The 20,043-nt window shown below is 52.3% G+C and overlaps 1 protein-coding gene across 1 annotated transcript in view; it reads left to right on the forward strand.

The window, feature by feature from the left end:
• The window catches only part of DDX31 (DEAD-box helicase 31), a 73,256-nt gene extending 54,555 nt beyond the window's left edge, over positions 1-18,701 (forward strand). The window contains 3 exon segments of the mRNA XM_060153979.1: positions 1,904-2,072; positions 17,970-18,133; positions 18,136-18,701. Of these exon segments, the coding sequence (XP_060009962.1) occupies positions 1,904-2,072; positions 17,970-18,133; positions 18,136-18,524 (722 nt within the window). The 3' untranslated portion in view covers positions 18,525-18,701.
• The last annotated feature ends 1,342 nt before the right edge of the window (positions 18,702-20,043 follow it).

A 20,043-nucleotide genomic window follows, 5' to 3' on the forward strand; every position in this document is an offset into this window, starting at 1 on the left:
AGAGAAGAGGAATCCTCTGATCTGCCAGTCTGCTCAAGCACAAGAGTGAGGTGCGTGAGGAGGCCTGGGCCAGTGTCGGGGCAAATGAGGCTTTAGAGGGGCAGACTCTCTGGCGTGGCGTGGTTCCAGTCTGCTCTTTCTGTCTAGAGTAAACGTCGGGGGTTGGGAAAGAGAGGGAGGTGGAGGAGAGGCTGGCGTCTCCAGGGTCATGATAGTTGTAGAGCTTTCGCCTCTGAGGACTTGAATATGTGTCAGAACTCTCCAAACAGCACGGGCCATTTGAAATGTTAAAGATTTTCCTTGAAAAACCTCGTCCCCAGTTATTAAAAAGGGGAGTAAGCACAGATTTAAGCAAGGGGTACAGTGGGGTTGCCTTGGTTATTATTTCTCATCGATTGGGAAAAGGAGTTCACTTTGCTCGGTAAATAGAGCTTTGATGGGTTCCCAGGATCCTTCCAGGAGCTGATCTGCTAAAATGACACTTTTTATTACTGTTCATAAACGCCAGTCTCCAGGTGCTGCTGGGATATTACGTTTAAGCTGTGGGCAAACTTGCCAGTCCAGTGGCTCAACAAGCGAGGGCGAGAGACGCTGGTGTTTAGTGCCCGCTTCCATCAGAAGCAGTGCAGGGCGGGGCTCCGGGGGAAGTAAAGTCAGTGGGGGTGGGGAGCAGTCCCAAGAGTCCCCCCCCCCCGTCCTGTTGGAGTGAGAACAGGGCAGACACTGGACCGTCACTGTTATCCGGAGACATTTAAGGCGAACAAGGTATAGGAAAATGATTCCTCAAAGGAGTGCCCAGGGACTTCCCTGGAGGTCCAGTGGTTAAGACTCTGTGCTTCCAGTGCAGGCGTGCGGGTTCGATCCCTGCTCGTGAACTAAGATCCCACATGCCGCATGGCGTGGCCCAAAAATTAATTAAATAAATAAATATAAAAATAAATTTTTAAAAAAAGGAGTGCCCAATTAAGGGGTAGCCAGAGTGCCACCCTCCTGGGAACTGCCTCTGACCAGTGCCAGGTTGAGAACAGGGGCCTCTTTCTTAACTTTAAAATAGGACTGAAACTTCCACGATAGACTGATGAACAGCTCTACACCGCTGGCAGTCCTCAACAGATGAACTGGTTTGTGGGCTATTTTAGAAATTCAGTAATTTTCTTTCTCTTTACAATTCTGTTTTCGTTTCCTTTTTTTACACATTCTTTGAAAGGGTAAGAAACCCCGTATCGATCGATTCTGGATGCGTTTGCACGAATTCGGTTTTAAAATCCCATGAGTATATGGAGAACTGGTGTCAGTGATTCCTCCAGATGGGCAGCTAGAGGTGGCACTCCGGGCGGAGACAGTGTTTACAGTAGCGATAATGTATAGTAATAATAAACATAAGGACAATCGTAATAAAGCCTTGTGAGCCTTTTAAATGTTGTGACATTTGCATGTATTAACTACTTGAGAAAATAATAATTCAATTAGGGAAAAATGTTCCCAATATAAAGGTCTGATGATTTCATTTTTCATAAGAAAATGGTATACATTGATCCTGTCTTAGTTTCTTCACTCATTCTCTCATTCATTCATTTATACAACAGAAACCTGTGTGCCAGGTACTGTGCTAGGCCCCAAGACTATAATGAAGAAGAAAACAGGACCCTCCCCTCTAGGTTTATTACAGGCTACGCAGTAAAATGTGAAATTTTATTGGGTTTACTCATTGTGGCTGGTAGACTTACTTATTTTTAGAAATTAAGAAAAATACACAAGCACAGCTTTAGGTTGTTGATGTTTGTTGTGCTATCCTGGTTGTGTGTGCATCGTGGCCCGGCAGGGTGAGCTGCGCAGGGCAGCCCTTAGGCCGGGGCAGCTGAGACCCGTCCTGACCACCTCTCGCCCTCTCACTGTCTTTCAGCCCTGCAGTCCTTCATCCGGGCCTACGCGACCTACCCCCGGGAGCTGAAGCACATCTTCCACATCCGATCACTCCACCTCGGGCATGTGGCTAAGAGCTTTGGGCTAAGAGATGCCCCTAAAAATCTCAGTGCCTTGGCCACAAAGAAGAAGAAAGCAAACCTGAAAAGGTAAGGTGGGCTGAATTTGTCCTCTGTTCAGATTGGCAGCCATGAGATGGTGTGGGGGGCTGCTGTGTGCCAACTTGCATTTTTGTGGTAAATTATCGCCAGTATCTGCCCTTCTCTCAGTATGATGAGTGCTTGGAACAGCTGGAAAAATACCTAATCTGAATGCATTTAAGGCACTTGCAGAAATTCGATGATGGGTCCTGACCCAACTCCTGTTGGGTCCAGAGTAGTGGGGATTATTGGAACAGCAAGACTGCCCACGGATAGAGTAACTCTGGGGCTTTTCACACTCAGAGCTCCAGGTGTGCTGTGGTCCACCCTGGAAAGCTCTGGGGACTTGAAGGAAGACGGTGGTGAGTTCCATGAAACTCTGCTGCGGCCGCAGGGCTCCTGCAGGCTGGCTGGGCATGGGGGCCGGGCCTGGGGCTCCCAGCGCCGTGTGCCGCTCTGCTTGGTGCTGGCATGCACCTCCAGCACTGAGCATGTGTAGGGCAAGTGCAGTGGACTCTTCTCCCTCCGCCCCCTGCTCCCCGCCCCCCAAAAAAAGAACACATTAGGAACGGTCCAGAGTCGGAGTGAGAAGTGTTGCCCTGCAGGTTGGGCACTGGGCTCCGAGTCCATCTTCACTATTTCAAGAGGTCCTGAGATGATTTCTCTCAACGAAATGCAGTTGTAAAAGGTCTTCTTTCTCTCCTCAAAGACAGGGTATTCATGGGAATTTCCTGGCAGTCCAGTGGTTAGGACTCGGCCCTTTCACTGCCATGGCCCTGGGTTCAGTCCCTGGTCAGGGAGCTAAGATCCTGCAAACCACATGGTGGTGCAGCCAAAAAACACACCACACACGGTGTTCTTTTAGTACCAGCCCCAGCCCTTCGCGGGAGCTAGAGTTTCTTAGATGCCAGGAGCTGCTTGTATGGGGAGTTTGGGGCAGATCATTGTTGTTTTGTTTTGTTTTGTTTTGTTTTTGCGGTATGTGGGCCTCTCACCGTTGTGGCCTCTCCCGTTGCGGAGCACAGGCTCCGGACGCGCAGGCTCAGTGGCCATGGCTCACGGGCCCAGCCGCTCCGCGGCACGTGGGATCTTCCCGGACCTGGGCACGAACCCGTGTCCCCTGCATCGGCAGGCGGACTCTCAACCACTGCGCCACCAGGGAAGCCCCCATTTTGGAATTTTTAAGATGCTTCGTCTTTTTTCTTATAGTAATCCCCCTCATATAGGACAACACTCCAGTAATTCTGTGAGGCAGGCATTTCCCCGCACGCTCTTCTCCGATGCCCGGACAAGACTGAGACACGTCCGGTTCTGGTTTCTTCCAGGACGTTTTGAGGTGCAGAGCGTTGCCTGCTGCCACACTCTACCTGTCCTGGGCAGGGCTGCGGCCAGAGACCCCTCTGCTCGAGCCAGGTCCTCCCTGAGGGAGAAGGTGCCTCAGCTCCACTCCAGATTTGGGACTGCCGTGCACCAGAGTTAGGTTCCTTCCTTTGGGTTTGGGGTAGCTGACATCTGTACATAGTAACTGGTTTTAAGTATGTGACAAAACTATGAGGCTCGCAGTCAGGTCTGGAATGACCTCCTAGTGGTCTGGAAGCCTGGCCATCCTGTCCCACCGTCTCTAAAACGCCGACACGTGAAGGAGGTGGGAATCCATCTGCCACGTGATCACTGGTAAGAAACACGTATTTTGTTTATTCCTCTTCCTGCTAGTAAACGTGACCCCAGTATTTTACTGTCAGCAGCTGATCTACCTTTGCAAGCGTTAATAGCAGCTCTTCAGACTGGGTGTGCCCAGCCCTCACCCAGGGAAGGCAGAGCGGGAGGCTCGAGGCGCCGGGGGTAGCGGGGGACTCGGAGCCAGCATTGTCCTTACCTTGCGAAGCCGCCAGGGAGAGAGCAAGCCGCCGCCTCCCGCTTCAGCTGACCCGCGCTGGCAGATGGGCACCAGGGCTACGATACCCCTGTGAGCAGGGGATTTAGCCGGGCTTTATTTAGGGAAGAATGGGCTGATTAGCCGATAAAGAGCATGTAAGATGGTATGGGGCAGCCTTTGATGTCTGGCTGGCGCGGCGGGGAGCCGGGTGGTGAGTGACAGCAGTGTGTCACGCGATTACCCCGCCCGTGACAGTGCCGCTGTCTGTTCTTGCCATGTCACCACTCTGTTACAGCGACTTTTTCCGTTGTTATGCCCTTCTTTTGAAGGCATTTCTCCCCACACTCCTTACACCCTCCCGCCCCACCCCTGCCTTGTTAATGCAGACGGGCACTCAAGGATACAGTAAGTACCTTCTTTACTGGGGGAGATCTTGTCACTCCTGAGGAAGAATGGCTTTGCAGCTAATCTGCACATGGACCGTATCACTGTGGTCGGGGAAGCGGCAGAGAAACTTGACAGATTCTCTGCACCTCAGTCGGGGCTCGAGCCAGTGCCAGTCGCCGCTTTTTAAGGAACAGGAAAGAAAAGTCCATTAAAGCCCACACAAGCGTGGGGAGGTACGCTGTGGCCACAGCGACGGTCCTGAGCCGCGGCGTCTCTTCTGAAATCCGTCTGTCAAGGAAGAGAAGGGGTTCCTTGGGTTTTGTGCGGGTGGGTAAAATGATAGCACTAATTTCTCCGAATTATTCTGCATATTCCATTTATGGTGTTCACTGCTAGAATAGTTACGTTATGTGCAAACCTCTGATATCTGCAAACCAAATTGATGAGACCGTAAGCAAAATCCTGTCCGCCTGCCATCCCCAAGCAAGGAGCTCACCCGGGTGTTAGCGGATGAGGCCAGGGCAGGTTAGGCTTGGAGACTACTGGGCATTTCTGTGCAGTGACAGAGGGAACTTTTATCTCGTCTATATGCCTTTATTCCTTCACTGGACCACTTTTCAGAAAAAGGAAAAAAAGAGTTAATGTCCCCAAATAAGGTCTTAATCAGCAGGTCTCTCTCTGTCTCCTTTTTGAGTCCTCAGTCCTGAAGGGGAACAGCAAGTGTCTTCGCCCTGCGCACAGAAGCAGAGTCACGAGCACTCTTCTGACACTGACACACAAGCCTGTCAGAACAGCCCGCCACCCCAGATACCTCCATATCCACGTGCACAGGGAGTCGGTGCTGTTGGTAGAATTTTGAATGGCCCCTTAGCAACATCCTTCACGAACACAGCATTTTCCTCCCATGAAATGCAGTTCTTCTTTTGCAGCTAGGTAGATTCAGCAGTCCCTGAGCAGCAAAGGTAACATACCTTCCAAAATTTCCATCTTCCCAGGAGTCGCTGAGACCCGGCGCTGTCTGCTCTGGGAGGGCAGAGCTGTGTTGTTTGCCAGGGTGTCTGTCTGTCTGTCTAGGCAGTCACACATATGAGTAGAACCTGTCCAGGACCAGTGAGCAGACAACTTCCTCATCCGTTTGACACTCTGTGGTCAGTGGTTCAAGGATATAGAAAGTAATGAGCCTTAAAGTCTTAGTGTTATGGTGGCAATGTGAAAGGGCAAGTCTGTTGGGTTTAAACCACCCTATCTCATTTGGATTATATGCTATAATTGTAAGTTCACTTTCCCCCAAACTGTTTAGTTTGCAGCTCCCTAAGGCTGGTCTCACCACTGACTTCTACCATCTGGGTCTTTCTGAAGTTCTTCTTAGTGCGTAGATTTCTTTGTATAAATTTTCTCAAACCAGCCCAGCTAAGTGTTACCTGGTAGTTCTCATTTGATCAAAAAGTAGGGCTGTCTGATCCCTTAGTACTTACTGGATCTGGGCGTGCTTGGTCAGGGCTCAGCAGGCTGGGACCCGTAGTGGAAGGGGACGGAGCTGGTCCCCTGGGGCCGGGCCTCTCATCCTAGCCACCATACCCAGCAGGACAGAGCATGTCCTTCACCTCTGTTACTTCCAAAGCTCTACATTTAGTGTACTTGTTAAAATAAGGAAACGTCCTTAGGGAGGTCATTCTTGCCAGACTTTTCTCATCTGTGAAATGCTTTATCATTGAAGTTCAAGTCAGAGATTTTGTAGACCTCCACTTCAGGGTCATTTTTCACCTTTTTTTTTAAATTTATGTTTCTCTTTTTTCATTGAAGTATAGTTAATTTACAATGTTGTGTTAGTTTCAGGTGTACAGCAAAGTGACTCAGTTATACGTATATATTTATATATTTTTCAGATTCTTTTCCATTATAGGTTGTTAAAAGATACTGAGTATAGTTCCCTGTGCTCTACAGTAGGACCTTGCTGTTTACCTGTTGTATAGTAGTGTATATATGTTAATCCCAAACTCTTAATTTATCTCCCACCCACCCCCCCATCCCCTTTGGTAACCATAAGTTTGTTTTCTATGTCTATGAGTCCATTTCTGTTTTGTAAATAAGCTCATTTGTATCATTTTTTTAGATTCCACCTATAAGTGATAAGTGGTGTTATGTGATATTAGTCTTTGTCTGACTTACTTAGTATGATCATCTCTAGATCCATCCACGTGACTGCAAATGACATTATTTCATTTTTGATGGCTGAGTAGGATTCCATTGTATACATATATACCACGTCGTCTTTATCCATTCCTCTGTCGATGGACACTTAGGTTGCTTCCATGTCTTGGCTATTGTGGACAGTGCTGCTGTGAACATAGGGGTGCCTGTATCTTTTCAAATTATAGTTTTCTCCCGTTTTTCATCTTTGAAGGCCTTTGCTCTGTCCCTCTCTGTGATTGTCACTCTCACTTTTTCAGTAATTATTAAATAACTTGTGAGGGTTACTGTGTTGAATAGACTGTAGTTTGAGAAGTTCATACCCCCATCAGCCATCTCCCTGCCCCTCCACTTGTTTCTTAAATGCTGACTGTGGGAGTGTCATGCAGTAATTGACGAGAGCCTGGGTTTCACCCACACCGGCATCTGGGCTGGGTCACTTACCGTTTCTGTTCCTCAGTCCCCTCACCTCTCAGATAGTGGCGCGGAGCCTCACAGTGTTGTCTGGGGATCAACCAGGTGGCGAGTACAAAGCATCGACACAGTGTCTGGGACATGAACACGGGAGCACTTGCGGAGGTGGTGACCAAGACAGGAGCACTGGTTCTTCCCGCCGGCCTTCATCACACTTAGAAGCATCCCTGGAGCAGAGAGAGTGAACCTGTCATTAACTGTCAACCTTTCAGCACCTCGAAGTTTTCTTATCAGGAACCACCTTGAGAACGCAGGGCTGGTCCCCTCCAAGACGAGCGTGAAGATGCTGCAGCTGCGTCTCCCTGCAAAGCAATATTCTCATCATAGGAGCACCTTGCCTGCCAATTGTTATGTGGCCTTTACAGCCTCCCTAATATCACTTAATTAGCTGAAGGCAAACCTGGAATCTTGCCCACCGTGAAAATTCTCTCCGTTTCCTTGAGCCAGTCATCGTTCTGTAGGAAGACAGAGTGGCCAGACGTGAGGTCAGAGGCTGGACAAAGCCCCGTTTGGAAACATGGGGGTTCCTCTCCGCACCCGATCTTGGAGCAGCGTCCTGCACTGCTCATCCCTGCCCTGATCCCTCCGGCCTCCTGGTCTCCCCCTTCAGCCTCCCCGCCCCGTCCCCATGGATCCCCTCAACTTCATTGTAGAACAGTCCACTGCCGGGTCTCCTGCGGCCCTTCCGGTCCCGCTGACCGGTGCTCCCCTTGCCCGTCATGCCCCCGCTTCTTCCAGCCTTTCGGTGATGTCCCCTAACTCTAATAGTTAGGACACACCCCCCCCCCTCCCCCCCCCCACGGCCTCAGCTGGCGCCCCTCCTTTCTCGTTCTCTCCCGGGGCCTTTGCCCGGCATGCTGCGGGCCTGGGCCTCTCCTCACCCCTCTTCGTCTTGGGCCTCCGTCCCTGCTTCGAGGAAGTCTCCTCTGGCATGCCTGCCTGGGTGGACACCGCATGCCCCCATTCCACCCCCCACCCCACCCCTCACCGCCATCACAGTAGCCCTACACCTGTCTGTGATGTTTGTCCGTGTGGTTCCTGTCTCTCCCCTCCGTGTAGCTCAGGGTAGAAACCCTGCCTGGTTTTCCTCATCGCATGCCCAGCACCTACCTGGCACGCGATAGGTGCTCAGGAAGTAGTTTTGAATAGATAAACGGAACCTGAAAGTCTTCTGTAATTCTGAGAGGAAGAGCATAAAGGGAAAGAGAAAAGAGGGGTTGTTCTGACAGGAACCAGGTAAATGCCTCTTAATTGTTTAGTTAGCCCAGCAAACGGCAAATCCTGCCTTTCACAGCGCCCCGGCCACTCCGTAGTCTGTCCTGAGAGAACAAGCATGGGGTCACTTTCCTCTTGGCATGAAATAGTCCCCGAGAAGGACTGAGCCTCGGGCCCTGTTTCCCCGACGTCACAGTGGAGGAACCCACAGAACGTGGAGATGAGTGGGTTTGGGATCGGGGTCTCCACCAGCCTGGGTAGGGCCAGGGCAGATGCCCACAGAGGGTCAGTTCACTCGACCTCAGCCTGAAGACCAGAGGGAAACAGCTAGGACCACCGGCAGTGACTGTGAGGACAGGTGTGTGTGTCCCGTGGGGCAGGGGAGCAGAATCTCCTGTCGCAGGCTGCTAGGGAGCCGTATGAAAACACAGGAGGGCCCGTGCTTTAAAGGTGAGCTCGGGTTAAGGGAGAGAATTTTCACCTAGAGCCTGGGTGAGCTGTATGGACTGTAGCCGAGACCGTATTCTGCCGGCCTCTGTGTCAAGGGTGATGAGGTGGGTGACCTCGAAGCCCACGCTGGCTTGCCTCTCTGGGACATCTGTACCGACAAGAAGTGTCCAGACTGGGACAAGGGGCAGGACGAGTGCTGTGGATGGTGGCTGGGTCTCTCTGGGTGAAGAACACCGGCACAGAGGGGTCACTTGGGGGTGATGTGATTACTGAGGTCCCCCCGTTGCATGCACACACAGCCCTGGGTTGAGCTGCGTGGGCAGGGCTCCTCGGAGGGCCGGCCCTCCGCCCTCAGCACCCCCGGCGCAGCTCCACGTTGCTCCCTGCCCGCCGCCAGGCGCCAGCGCTGCACACGCGGCTCTTCACATCTGGTCCTTGCTTCTACCACTGTTTGTTCTGCCTGACGCCGTGCAATTAGCAGCCTCCTCGTGAAACACCCCCGCCACCGGTCCGTGCCCACCCCCGGCTAATGAGGCAATCGGGGGTTTCACAGTGACCCTGCGCTGCCTCCACACCTGGGTCACCTGCAGACAGCGGGAGCCACGGGACGTGTGCTTTCAGGCAGGCAGTCAGGGCTGACAACAAAGAACAGGAACCCAGCCAGCCTCTCCCGGGAGGATGCTGGAGACGGCACATTCCCGTTGGAGCCTTCCCGGCCCTGGAGTCTGAAGATGTGCCCGGCCCAGCACGCGTTGGCAGATGCCAGACCCACGAGGCCTCGCGCAGCGGGAGACCCGACTCTGCAACGCCTTGTCCTTGCTCCAGGCTCTTCTAGTTCAGACTATTCGAGAAATCAGGAAGGAAGGAGCACGACGGTCCCCCAGCTCTCCGCTTGCTACACGCAGCTTAGTTCAGGCCGACGACTCCCCTCCTCTCACCTGTCCCCACGTTCCTTGGGCTCCTTCACATCCCAGCCCCTCCACATACTCCTTGCTCTTATGCCACAGAGCCTTTCCGTCTGGTTAGGACCCATAGGGAATGACCTCAGGTCTTTTCCAGATGTTCTCTCCATTCTGGTCCTGACGTTCCAGCAGCAGGCTGACACGTGGAGTGACGTCTTAACCAATAAGTAGTCCAGAAGAGGGGTGTGGTTTGAGAGCGCCGACATCCCGGAGTGACGGCATCTGGCTGTCTGCCAGCATGTCTCTTGAGGGAGTACGTGTGCCCCTGGCCGTGCTGAATCCACACGCGTTGTCTCGTTGAGCCTCACCAGGTCCCTTCGACCACGGCCGAGTTCCCAGTAACTGGTGAGAAGGTGGACATGCCCGGTCATGTGGCACTGAGTCTGAGAGACTTGGGAGCCCACATTCCTGGCACTCGTCTCCTCCCTTGCATGCACCCGTTTGGAAGCTTCTGGTTTCTGTGATTAGTGTTAGGCTAAGGAACAAGTAGATGAATTCTGTTAAGGGTGTTTTTTGCCCGTGAACAGATAATTCTTTGTGTAATGGGAGAAATGGACTTAAAGCAGAAGGCGTTCTGGTGCACATATGGAAGGGTTTGATTTGAAGCCGTCAGAATGGCAAACCCTGCAGTGGGTGCGAGCACCTTTGTGCTCATGGGGCAGACCTCTGAGAACAGACAACTGTGGGCAAGATGTGGATCCGGCTTTTCCTCTAGTCTCCTTCTGAGTCTAGAGGCAGAGGGTGCAGTGGGAGAGGCCCGGGCTTGGAGTCAGGCGCTCAGCAGCAGCTTCGCGTTGCCGCGGGGCCTGTCAGGTCGTGTGGGGCGTGGGGAGGGATGATGGACACGCGGCACTGGCCGGGGCTTAGAGTCGTTGTCCAGTAAATGCTGATTCCTCTGCCCCTGCCCGCTTCTCTCTGAGTCTGTGAATAAAAAGTGAAAGCTTCACGGGAATTCCCTGGCGGTCCAGCGGTTAGGACTTGGTGCTGTCACTGCCGAGGCTCCAGGTTCAATCCCTGATCGGGGAACTAAGATCCCACAAGCCTCGCGGTGTGCCCAAAAAGAAAAAGAAAAAAAGTGGAAGTTTATATTATAGACTCTTCCCCGAACGCTCCCGCCCACCGGAACCTTGTGCCATCGGTCACATTACTCCTTGGTTGTAAGACCTCCGCTTCAGGGCTCCCAGCAGCGGGGTAGGGGGGACTCGCCACCTCCAGGGTGGAGTGAGTTAGAGCTCACTAGTTAGAGCTCCTGAAATGAGCCCAGATTGACCACTTTCACTTTCCACCTTTGGTCTCCGGATTCAAATGCTGAATGTGCATGACTTACAAAGCTGACGATACAAGGTGTTGTTATTGACAAAGCAGCCCCGGGTCCACGTGACGAGGCGTCCGGTATCTGATGACGGCGGCCCATCTCCTCTGCCTTCCTCTTTCCGGATTGTTAATGATAATTATAGTCAGCGTGTTCCCGGTGCCTTCAGGACAGGCGCTCTGATACGGGCTTTGATTCATTAGTTCGTTTAATCCTTTCGAGAGTAAGCAGCCTGGCACTGAGAGAAGCAGTACCTCGGCCAAGCTCAGAAAATAGGTCCCACGGCCTCTGCAGGACGGTGCCGGGGTCCTCCCCTCCGAGGGCCAGCTCCGCCCCGGCGCCTCCAGCCGCCCCACGTCCCAGCCCGTCGTCTGGGCGGCTTTTCTCTCCGCCCAGGTTCTTGTCAGAATCTGGCTCCTCCAACTGCCCAAACGTGCAGTAGAGCCCGGCCGGCCCAGAGAGCAGGGCAGTCACGTCTGTCACTGCAGCCAGTGGTGACAGCAGAGACCACGGCTGCCACCCACATGGGGCTCAGCCGCGGCTGGGCTCCGGTCAGAGCCATGGGTTTCCTCCTCTGGTCCTCCCATGTCCTCACGTGCTGTCCCTCTCCCGGGGCGGGGCCAGGACTCGCACCCTGGCCTCCTGGCTCGACGCTGTGCGGCTTCTCCCACCCTCGGCTTCGGGTCAGCCTGTGGCTCAGGCAGCTGAGCCCCTGCCCGTGTGCACATGTGACGAGCCAGACCACCCGCCTTCTCTGGCGCAAGAGCGTGGGCCCCCAGCTCAGGGTCACCTTTTAGCCGAGCCCATCCCTCTGGCCCGTTGGGGTGCTCTGCCGTCCAGCGTGCTAGCTGTCCCTGCAGGCTCCGTCTCATCTGCAGAGGTGATAAATACGCCTCATAATGTCGTTCGAGTCATCGATAATGGTGTCAAGCAGGGCAAGCCCAGAGGGTTTGGAGCTGGGATTCTGCCCAAGCTTATCAGTCTCCGTGTTTGCAGGATACAGTCACGCCAGTTACAGAAACACGGAACTGTTGCCATGTGCACCCTGTATTTCTCCATCTTAACGTTTTCACAGAGAATTAGATTCTGTAAAGCACCCTTCGTTTTACCTTCGCGCTACCCCTTGCATCCACGTGGAGGCCCTTTCTGACGTGTGAGGAATCTCAGCTTAGGGGAAGCTACTGACTCTGCAGGGTCGTCAGCTAGGTGAGGGCCGGGCTGGGATTCCAACCAGCGCCATCAGGGTCCTGCTGCCGCACCTCTTCCCCAACACCGCCACCTGCTGTGTGACGTCCAGGCCTGGCTCCTGACAGAACTTCCATAAAGGTCTCTGGCACTTGGACAGGCACTTCTGGGATCCTGACTCAGGGCGTCGCTTTCAGACCTCGGCCATCTCTAAGCCTTGTCTCTGTCCCCCTTCCCGTTGTGGGCGCCTTTCCGGGCAGCAGGTCGGTCATGGCATCTACATACTGATCGCCTGTGACCTGCACGGCCTGGCGTCCACCTGCCACCAGCTCTTCACTGGGTCTGGTTGTTAGGTGTGAGGCAGAGACGCACTTTTTCTCCATCTCTGCGTACACAGAGCCACTCAGGAATTTTCTGGAATGATACCCACTGCCTCAGCAGGGCTCCCCTGGAGTGGAGTGTCTTCTGGGGCCCTGGGAGTTTTACAAGCGCTAGAGTCGGTATGGTCCTAAGAAATCGCAAAGAAGGCATCCCTAAAATGGGCAGCCCATCGGCGTGCATCTCTGCCGAAACAGAATCCAGAGGTTAAGGAGCCCTGATGCACTTCCTTTTCCTTCGATGGCCATAAAAGGTCTGATAGCTTGTTCCCCTTCAGTAGGCTAAATAATCGTCCCACACTGCCGGGTTCCGCACCTGAACTACTTTGTTGCCTCAGGGGGACTGCTTGTCACCTTCTCCCTGGAGTTGTTGGTCACTCTCACTGTCATCTGAGAGCCCCCTGAACCCCCTCAGATTCTGTGCCTTTGCTTCATCCGTAAGGGCGAGGCAGGAGGGTAGAAACTTGGAGTCAGCCTCACGCCTCGGGAGCCTTCGCTGTCTCCTTCCACGATCACTCAGAACCCAGGCTTTTCTTCCAGTCTGGGGGCTTGCTCCTGCTGCAGGGTCCCTGGGGCCTCAGTGTGGCCCTGGGTCATTTGCTTACAAGCAGAATTTTTCAGATTAGAGAAAGAAATATGCTTTACTGGTCTTCTGTCTTGTCTGTTTTAATTATACCACAAGAGAAAAATCCCTCACAAAAACGAACTGAAAGCCAGAGGCAAAGAGGTTTTTGATAAGTAAAAATTAAAATACTTTGATATTTCAGCCCAGGGTAAAATTGTACCACTTGATTTTTTTTCCCCTAAAATGAGTATACTGCTTTTCCTGATTACAAAAATAATAATGTGTTTATTGTAAAAATTCGGGAAATAGAGAAAAGCTTAAAAATCATCCGATAAAAGCCCACAATCCAAGTTAATCTTAATTCACTTTTTTTGTGGCTCCTACTTTCTCTGCAGGTGCACACGTAGGATCTTTTTATGTCTGTAATGAGATTGAGCAAATCATGATTTTTTAAAACTGCTTTTTTCACTTGTCATCCAGCTGTTACTCTTACGATGCACTTTATCAGGGGTTCCAAAAGTCTTCGAGATCTGCTGTAACGTGAATGTTGCTTCTGTACTGGAAATATTTCGTGTGGGGAACTTGCTCCTTGTGGTAAAAACTTACAGCACAGTGGTTACGTGTGTACATCGCGGAGTCGGAAAGTTCTGGGCCCCGATCCCACCTCCTCCCTGGACGTGCTGTTTGACCTCCCTGCACCTCAGCTGCCGTGCCTGTGGCGCCTTTCACAGGAGTGTTGAAGTGAATGAGTTAGATGCCTCTCAAGTGCTTACAGCAGCACCTGACGTAAGTAGGTGTCATGCACGTGCTAAGAATACAGTTATTGTTAAAGTCACAGAGCCAGTGTCAGTGGCTATGCTTTGACGTGCTTTATATTTAACTCCGTTAACCCCTGTCATTGCTTATATGTTAATGTGTGTGGGGGACCCCGCTAACGTGGGCCGCCACTGTCGTCATCACCATCATCATCTACTCTTTAACTATGGCCTGCAGGAAGTGTTCTGAAAGTCGGAAGGAAGGTACTAGAGGTACGTTTCAAGACCTTGGGGGAAGAGATTGCTTGTTCAGTGACTGTCTCGGATAACTGGATAACTCTTGGGAAGAAATAGTTAAATTCGCCACATCCTACCATAAGCCAGAACAAAATCTAGATAGAATTAAAGCAGTAGCAGAGGCTAAACGAAGATATCCTTGAATATTTTAAAAAGGCTACGGTGAGGAAGACTTTTCTGGGCATGGTCCTAAAGCCGTAAAACATAAAAGAAAATATCGAGAGGCTTGACAGTACATAAAAATGCAGTTTACCTAATGATAAAATGAAAAATTCTGTCCTGCAAAAGGATGCCATCAGCAGAAGCCTGTGTTAGAATGGCTTTTTACCTATAGGACGATCGTCTATGAGTTTATTGATAAAGCTGGGAGAAGGTCCTGAGATCGCTCTTCTCCAGTGGCCATCCTAGCAGGCGTATTGATTTCCTAATTAGGCTGTGATTTCACCTCATTGGCAGTGAAAGTGGCATCTGCCTATCCTGCTGGGTAATCCAGCCTGGTAACCAAGGGGGGGTTATCCAGCCTTCACTGCAAGGGAGTTCCCTGTGGTTAGATAAACTGATCTGTTGCCTGGTAACCACAGGATTACTCCGGTGGACGCGCAGGACGCCCATTTGAGAGGGGTTTGGGCGTTGGGAGGGCAGGGAGGGCAAGAACGTTGGCAAGTTTCTGGGAGAACTGCAGCTTGGCAGGAGAAGCCCATCGTGGGCTTGGGTTTAGAACGTTTCATCTTCCCATCTGTACTTTGCCTTTTCGGCACTGGGCCTTGGAACAGAGGAAAAGCAGGCAGTGAGCTGGCCAAGGGAAAGGTGGGTCCCGTTGGGATGGCAGCTGACAGCAGGGGAAACCCCTGCAGGGTTGACCCCAAGGTTCTTCCTCCCGAGGAATAGGTCTGAGTCTGGAAGGCCGGAACCCCTGTTTGCTGTCTGGACCACCACTCGGAGTTTGAGTTTGGGTCCCAAGCTGGAAGTCCATTGACTAGAATAAAATCATAAAGTAGCTATAGGAAATGTTGAGGTCATAACCTCAAGGCAAGCAGGACCGTCTCCAAGCCCCGCTTTCTAACAGCATCCTCTGCCTCAGTCGGTGTGGACTCAAAGCCCCTTGACAAACATTCCTGATCGGTGGCATGACACCCACCAGAGGTGACCTTCCACAGCCCCAGGGCCGGCTGCGTTTGCCTGGGAAGGGACAGATCTCACGTGGCTCGGAAGCAGACGAGAGCAGTGTGGGTGTGTGTACACACACCGGTGTGTCGCACGCCTCGGTGGGGTCCTTGGTGCTGGGTCTGGAGGCCCAGTGGTCTGAGCCCAGGCGCGCTGCCCAGCGCCTTCGGCTGGAAGCGGGACGCATCCCCAGTCTGCTTGCGCTGCCGGCAGCTCGTGGTCAGTCCCCCAGTTGAGACTCTGGTTACTTACCTGGCGTCAGCAGTGGCCGGAGCCGCCGTTGAAGTGCTAGGGCTTACGCTGGGGCGGCTGTTTTGACTGAAATTTTGCATATTTTGAAACTCAGGTTGTTACATGTAAAATTATACACGATGTGAGCACCTGCCTTCAAACGAGGGGGGAGAGAAAGCGTTCCTTCCCGTCACAGCCTGTTCACTCCGGCTGTCGTGTCACCTGGCTAAAAATAAACCGCAAGCACGGGAACTGACAGCCTTCCGTTTGGAACGAGTTGAGCGCGTTCCGCTGCAGGCCCGTCTCTTGCCGCTTCCCAGCCACGCGTGAGGCCCAACATGTGGACGGACCTCCCCCGGACACCAGGGCACACAGTCCACACGGGCAGGGTCTGGGGGGTTAGAACCGCTGCTGTGCACAGAAGGGTGACGCGGTCACCAGAGCCCCAGCCCCACCGTCAGGCCCCAGGGCCAGTCCTGGCTCCTGTGTGGCCTGGGGCAGGGGACAGGGAGGCGGAGGTTCGCTTGGCATCTCTGGGCTTCAGCTGCTCCGTTTTTAACGCTGATTGTCTGCAACCCACATGCCAGCCACCAGCCAGCACTCCGTATGTCTTACTCTCTTTAATTTTTACGCATCCTATGAACGTCGTTCCAAGTATCATCCCCATTTTTCAGATGAAGAAGCGCGCGTCACCCATTCACCACGTCATTCAGCTAATGAGCGACAAAGCCGGATTCCAGCCCAGGCACCTCCTTCACCCTTCAGCTCTCCCCTCACTCCTCCCTCTGTCATCTGGCCTCTGCCCGCATCGTCCCACTGAAACGTTTCAGTGAGACCACGAAGGCCTCCTCCACGTCAGATCATGGTCATTTGTCACCCTCGACCCCGCTGGACCTTCCTGTCCTGCCCAATTGTTCCATCCGAGACCGGCTGCCTGGTGGGAGGAGCTCAGGCTTTGAGTCCATCGGCCCTGTGTTTGCATCTGGGCTTCTGCTCCTAGGAGCTGGATGGTCTTACCCTCCTCCAGTCTTGGTTTCCTTGTCTGTAAAATGAGATGGTAGCCATACCTGCCTCTCGGAGTGAAGATCAGATGTGGTAACGTAGAGCCCAGAGAGTCCTTCCCTGTGTATTTCTCATCCTTTCACCAAGTCCCGTCCCTGCCCTTGCACGTACTCTTGTTACCACAGTTGCCTAGCCCTTAAATACGGGGTCCTGTTATCCCCTTGCCTCAAACCTTTTTCCCAACACAGGTTGACTTTGCATTTCTCCCCGTTTGTCATGGTAGAAACTGTTGTATGACTGACACGGATTTAGCCCCACCGTTGCTTGCACCCTGCCTTCTGCAGCGGGAGTGTAAAGAGATATGGTTGCTTTAACCTAGTTACAATGGTGTCCCTTTCTTAATCAGTTTACTAGCACGGTATTAGTCCTGTTGTTAATTCCTGGGCTTTAAAGGAGTTCTGTTATGTTTATTTTTAGTCTGATTTATCTTCTGATTTTTACAGCAAAGGGAAATGCTGTAAATGTAAGTAGCGGAGGGTAACATCTGGCTTTTGTAAGAACCCAAGCCACTGCCACGTCAGTGTTGAAGGAATTGCAGGCAGAGCAAGATGGATTCTCTGGTAACGACTCTGTTGTTTTGGTTAGGATCCTGTCTTAAGAAACATTATTTTACTCTTCAGTTTTCATCATCATTTTTTCTGTGTACGACTAAACTTCTACAAGTTTCCCCCTCTGCTTTTCTAATCAAATTAATGATGAGGCTGCTGTCTTTTGAAAACAGTTAGCAGGATTCACCATCTGACATTGATTTTCAGTCTTGGGCATTTTCCCTGCGGGTTGGGGCAGGTGAGGACCTCCCTCCCATTCCTGGGGCTGCTGCCGTCCATTCCCGGTGCGGACACTGACCGGTCTGCCTAAGCACACCTGGGTTTGGGGTTTTGGGGGTCAGAAATAATTTACAAGAGTCGGTGGGTGAAGAGGTGTCTGTGGCGGACACCCCAGCCCTCACTGTTTGGCCGCCAAGCCCGGTCCCCAGGAGGAGGCCAGTTGCTTTGAACTGCACGGGGAGGTGGGAGCCGAGGGGGGCGTTCCCAGGAGCTGCTAGCGGGCGCTGACTGCTGAGTTTCAAGGCGGGTTTTTCCCCTTCTTTTGGCAAACCGCTGTATCATACACCTCATTTGCCATCAGAGTGTGAGTGTGTTTTCGCTTTTTTTTTTCCCCATGAAAACAACACAGAGCAAAGCCTCACTTTTAAAAATGCCATGATATTTTGCCGCCGTTATGAGAATCTGTCAGCATCGTATCTAATCTTCTGGTGCATAGACTATCAAAACAAGCGCCATTGGAGGGATTGTACTTCTGTTAATACAGAAATGTCAGCTCTGCAGTCTTGGAACCAGCTGCCAGCAGCCTCCTTCCAAATGGAAAAGAAAAAAGTAATAAAGTTTCCTTTCCCCTCTTCAGGCCTGACCTGCACAGGAAGACCCAGAGTAAACAGCGCCTTGCTGAAATCTTGCGTTCGGAATACTCCAGCGGGATGGAGACCAGCGTCACCAAGGTCAGAGAGCAAAACAAACGCGCAGGGCCCGGCAGCCGGCCTCGCAGCGCCGTCCGAAACCAGCGCCCAGCCTTGGCCGTGGGAACAAACTAAAGCCGAAAGCCTTGCGGAGGGACAGCGAGACTTCCCAGGAAGTAGTTTTAAGCTCTGCCCCCACGGGACTGGGCCTCGGTGGATCCCGGAGGCGGGTCCCGTTCTCCTCGGAGGAGCCTTGTGAGGATGAAGGGTGCCGCCCCCCCTGCAGACCCGGTGACCCGGTGCTGTGCCGAGACATGCTGCAGCCTGAGGGGTCGGGGGGCGGGGGTCAGCACGGGATGGATTGGCCCCTAACCTGCCTTGTAGGCCTCTCTCGGATTTATTGCATCAGTGCCCGTGGACCGCATGGTGCCACCACGACCTCATGTAGAAGACTAACACCCTTCGCTGCAGCCGGGAAGGGGTTTGATCCCGCCTTGCGATGACGTTCTGAAGAAGTTTCACGGTTCACTTCAAGCTGCCCTCTCAACGCATATATTGGCCTGAATTTTGTAAAATGGGATTTTAAAAGCTGGATTGAATCGCTAAAAGAAGAGAAAAAAACCTATTTATCAGATCATCTTCTTGATGTACAGATGCTTTATTAAAAAGGACCAAAGGAGCATTTGGCGTGGGTCCCCAACGCCTCCAGGGGTCACATTTCCCGTGCGCAGGGGCTCTAAGCACCACGTCCCTTTCACATGCAATGCTCTCTCCTCCTTGTCCAGGGAAATTGTACTTTCTCAGGACTAATTGATTTACTGTTGCCTTTTTATTATTTGCCTTTGAAGTCAAAGGGCACCAGTGTCCTGAGCTTTTTCTCCCATCGAATCCCCTCTTGTCTTCCAGAAAGGTCCTGGGGTCTGTATTGTGGCCCAGGCCACAGCTGCCCCTCCCCCATTGTGTTTCCTGGGAGGTTTGAAAGAGGACCCCCGGGGCGTATCGATTTCCCAATAAATGTAAGATTTGGACACGGGTAACTCCAGAGGGGTCCGAAGGAGAAGGGGGAAAGCCTCGGCACCTCTCTGTGCGCTGGGCAGTGTCCTCTCCACTTTTCCTCCCGTCCTCAGCCCACCCCCGCACCCTGAAGTTACTGGCATGGGTGTCGAGGCCCCACTTCTGTAGCCCCTGCAGATCACATGACCTCAGGGGCCAAGGGGGGACCACGAGAGTTCCAAGGTGGGCTGTCTGTGCGGATCTCGGGGAGCGGGTCGGCGTCCCTGCATCCATCCCTCGGGCGTGAGGTGAGCCTCGGCTGATGCCACACCAGCAGGGACTCGTCGTAAGGGTGACTGTGAGCCTAGTAAGCCCCGGTCCCCTGCGGGAGGGAAAATGTGACCTCGCAGACCTGGCTGTCACATAGGAATTAAAAGGAACGGTTGGTGAAATCTGTCACAATGATAATAAATAAGTCAACCTGCAGCACAAGTCCTCCTGACTTTGGGCAAATCTCCACCTTTCTTTTATTTCTGTGTGTAATGGTCCACGTGATTTGGATGAGAAAAGGAGGGATCAAACTTTATAAACAAAACCCAGCTGTGTGAGAAACAGGATTAATGCCAGTGATCTAGGATGATCAAAGAGGAACCCTACTCTTTAATTTTTTTTTCCTCCATAGTATTCATTCCATTAAAGCGGGAGTCTGCACTCCTGGGGCGGGGGCCGGCGGGGGGGCGGGGAGAAGTACCAGAACTGTGCAAAGCATGTAAGTGACTGTAATTCTGAGATGGAAACTCACTCGTTACTTTGCTGACACTTAGGTGAGCGTTTCTTGCCATAGGTGCTATGTGGGCCTGTTTCTAAGTAGAATCAGTGTATTACCCCCAGTTAATAAAGAAACATGGATTTAGCAGATTTAGGGTTAATATTATCTAAATTTAAATAACCTTAAAATAAATCTCTGTCTTATTATGGCTCGTGACAGATTATACATTTCAGGCATCAATTAGGCAAAGCTTTTAGCCT

Source organism: Lagenorhynchus albirostris, chromosome 7, assembly GCF_949774975.1.
Source record: "Lagenorhynchus albirostris chromosome 7, mLagAlb1.1, whole genome shotgun sequence".
Classification (NCBI taxonomy): Eukaryota; Metazoa; Chordata; class Mammalia; order Artiodactyla; family Delphinidae; genus Lagenorhynchus; species Lagenorhynchus albirostris.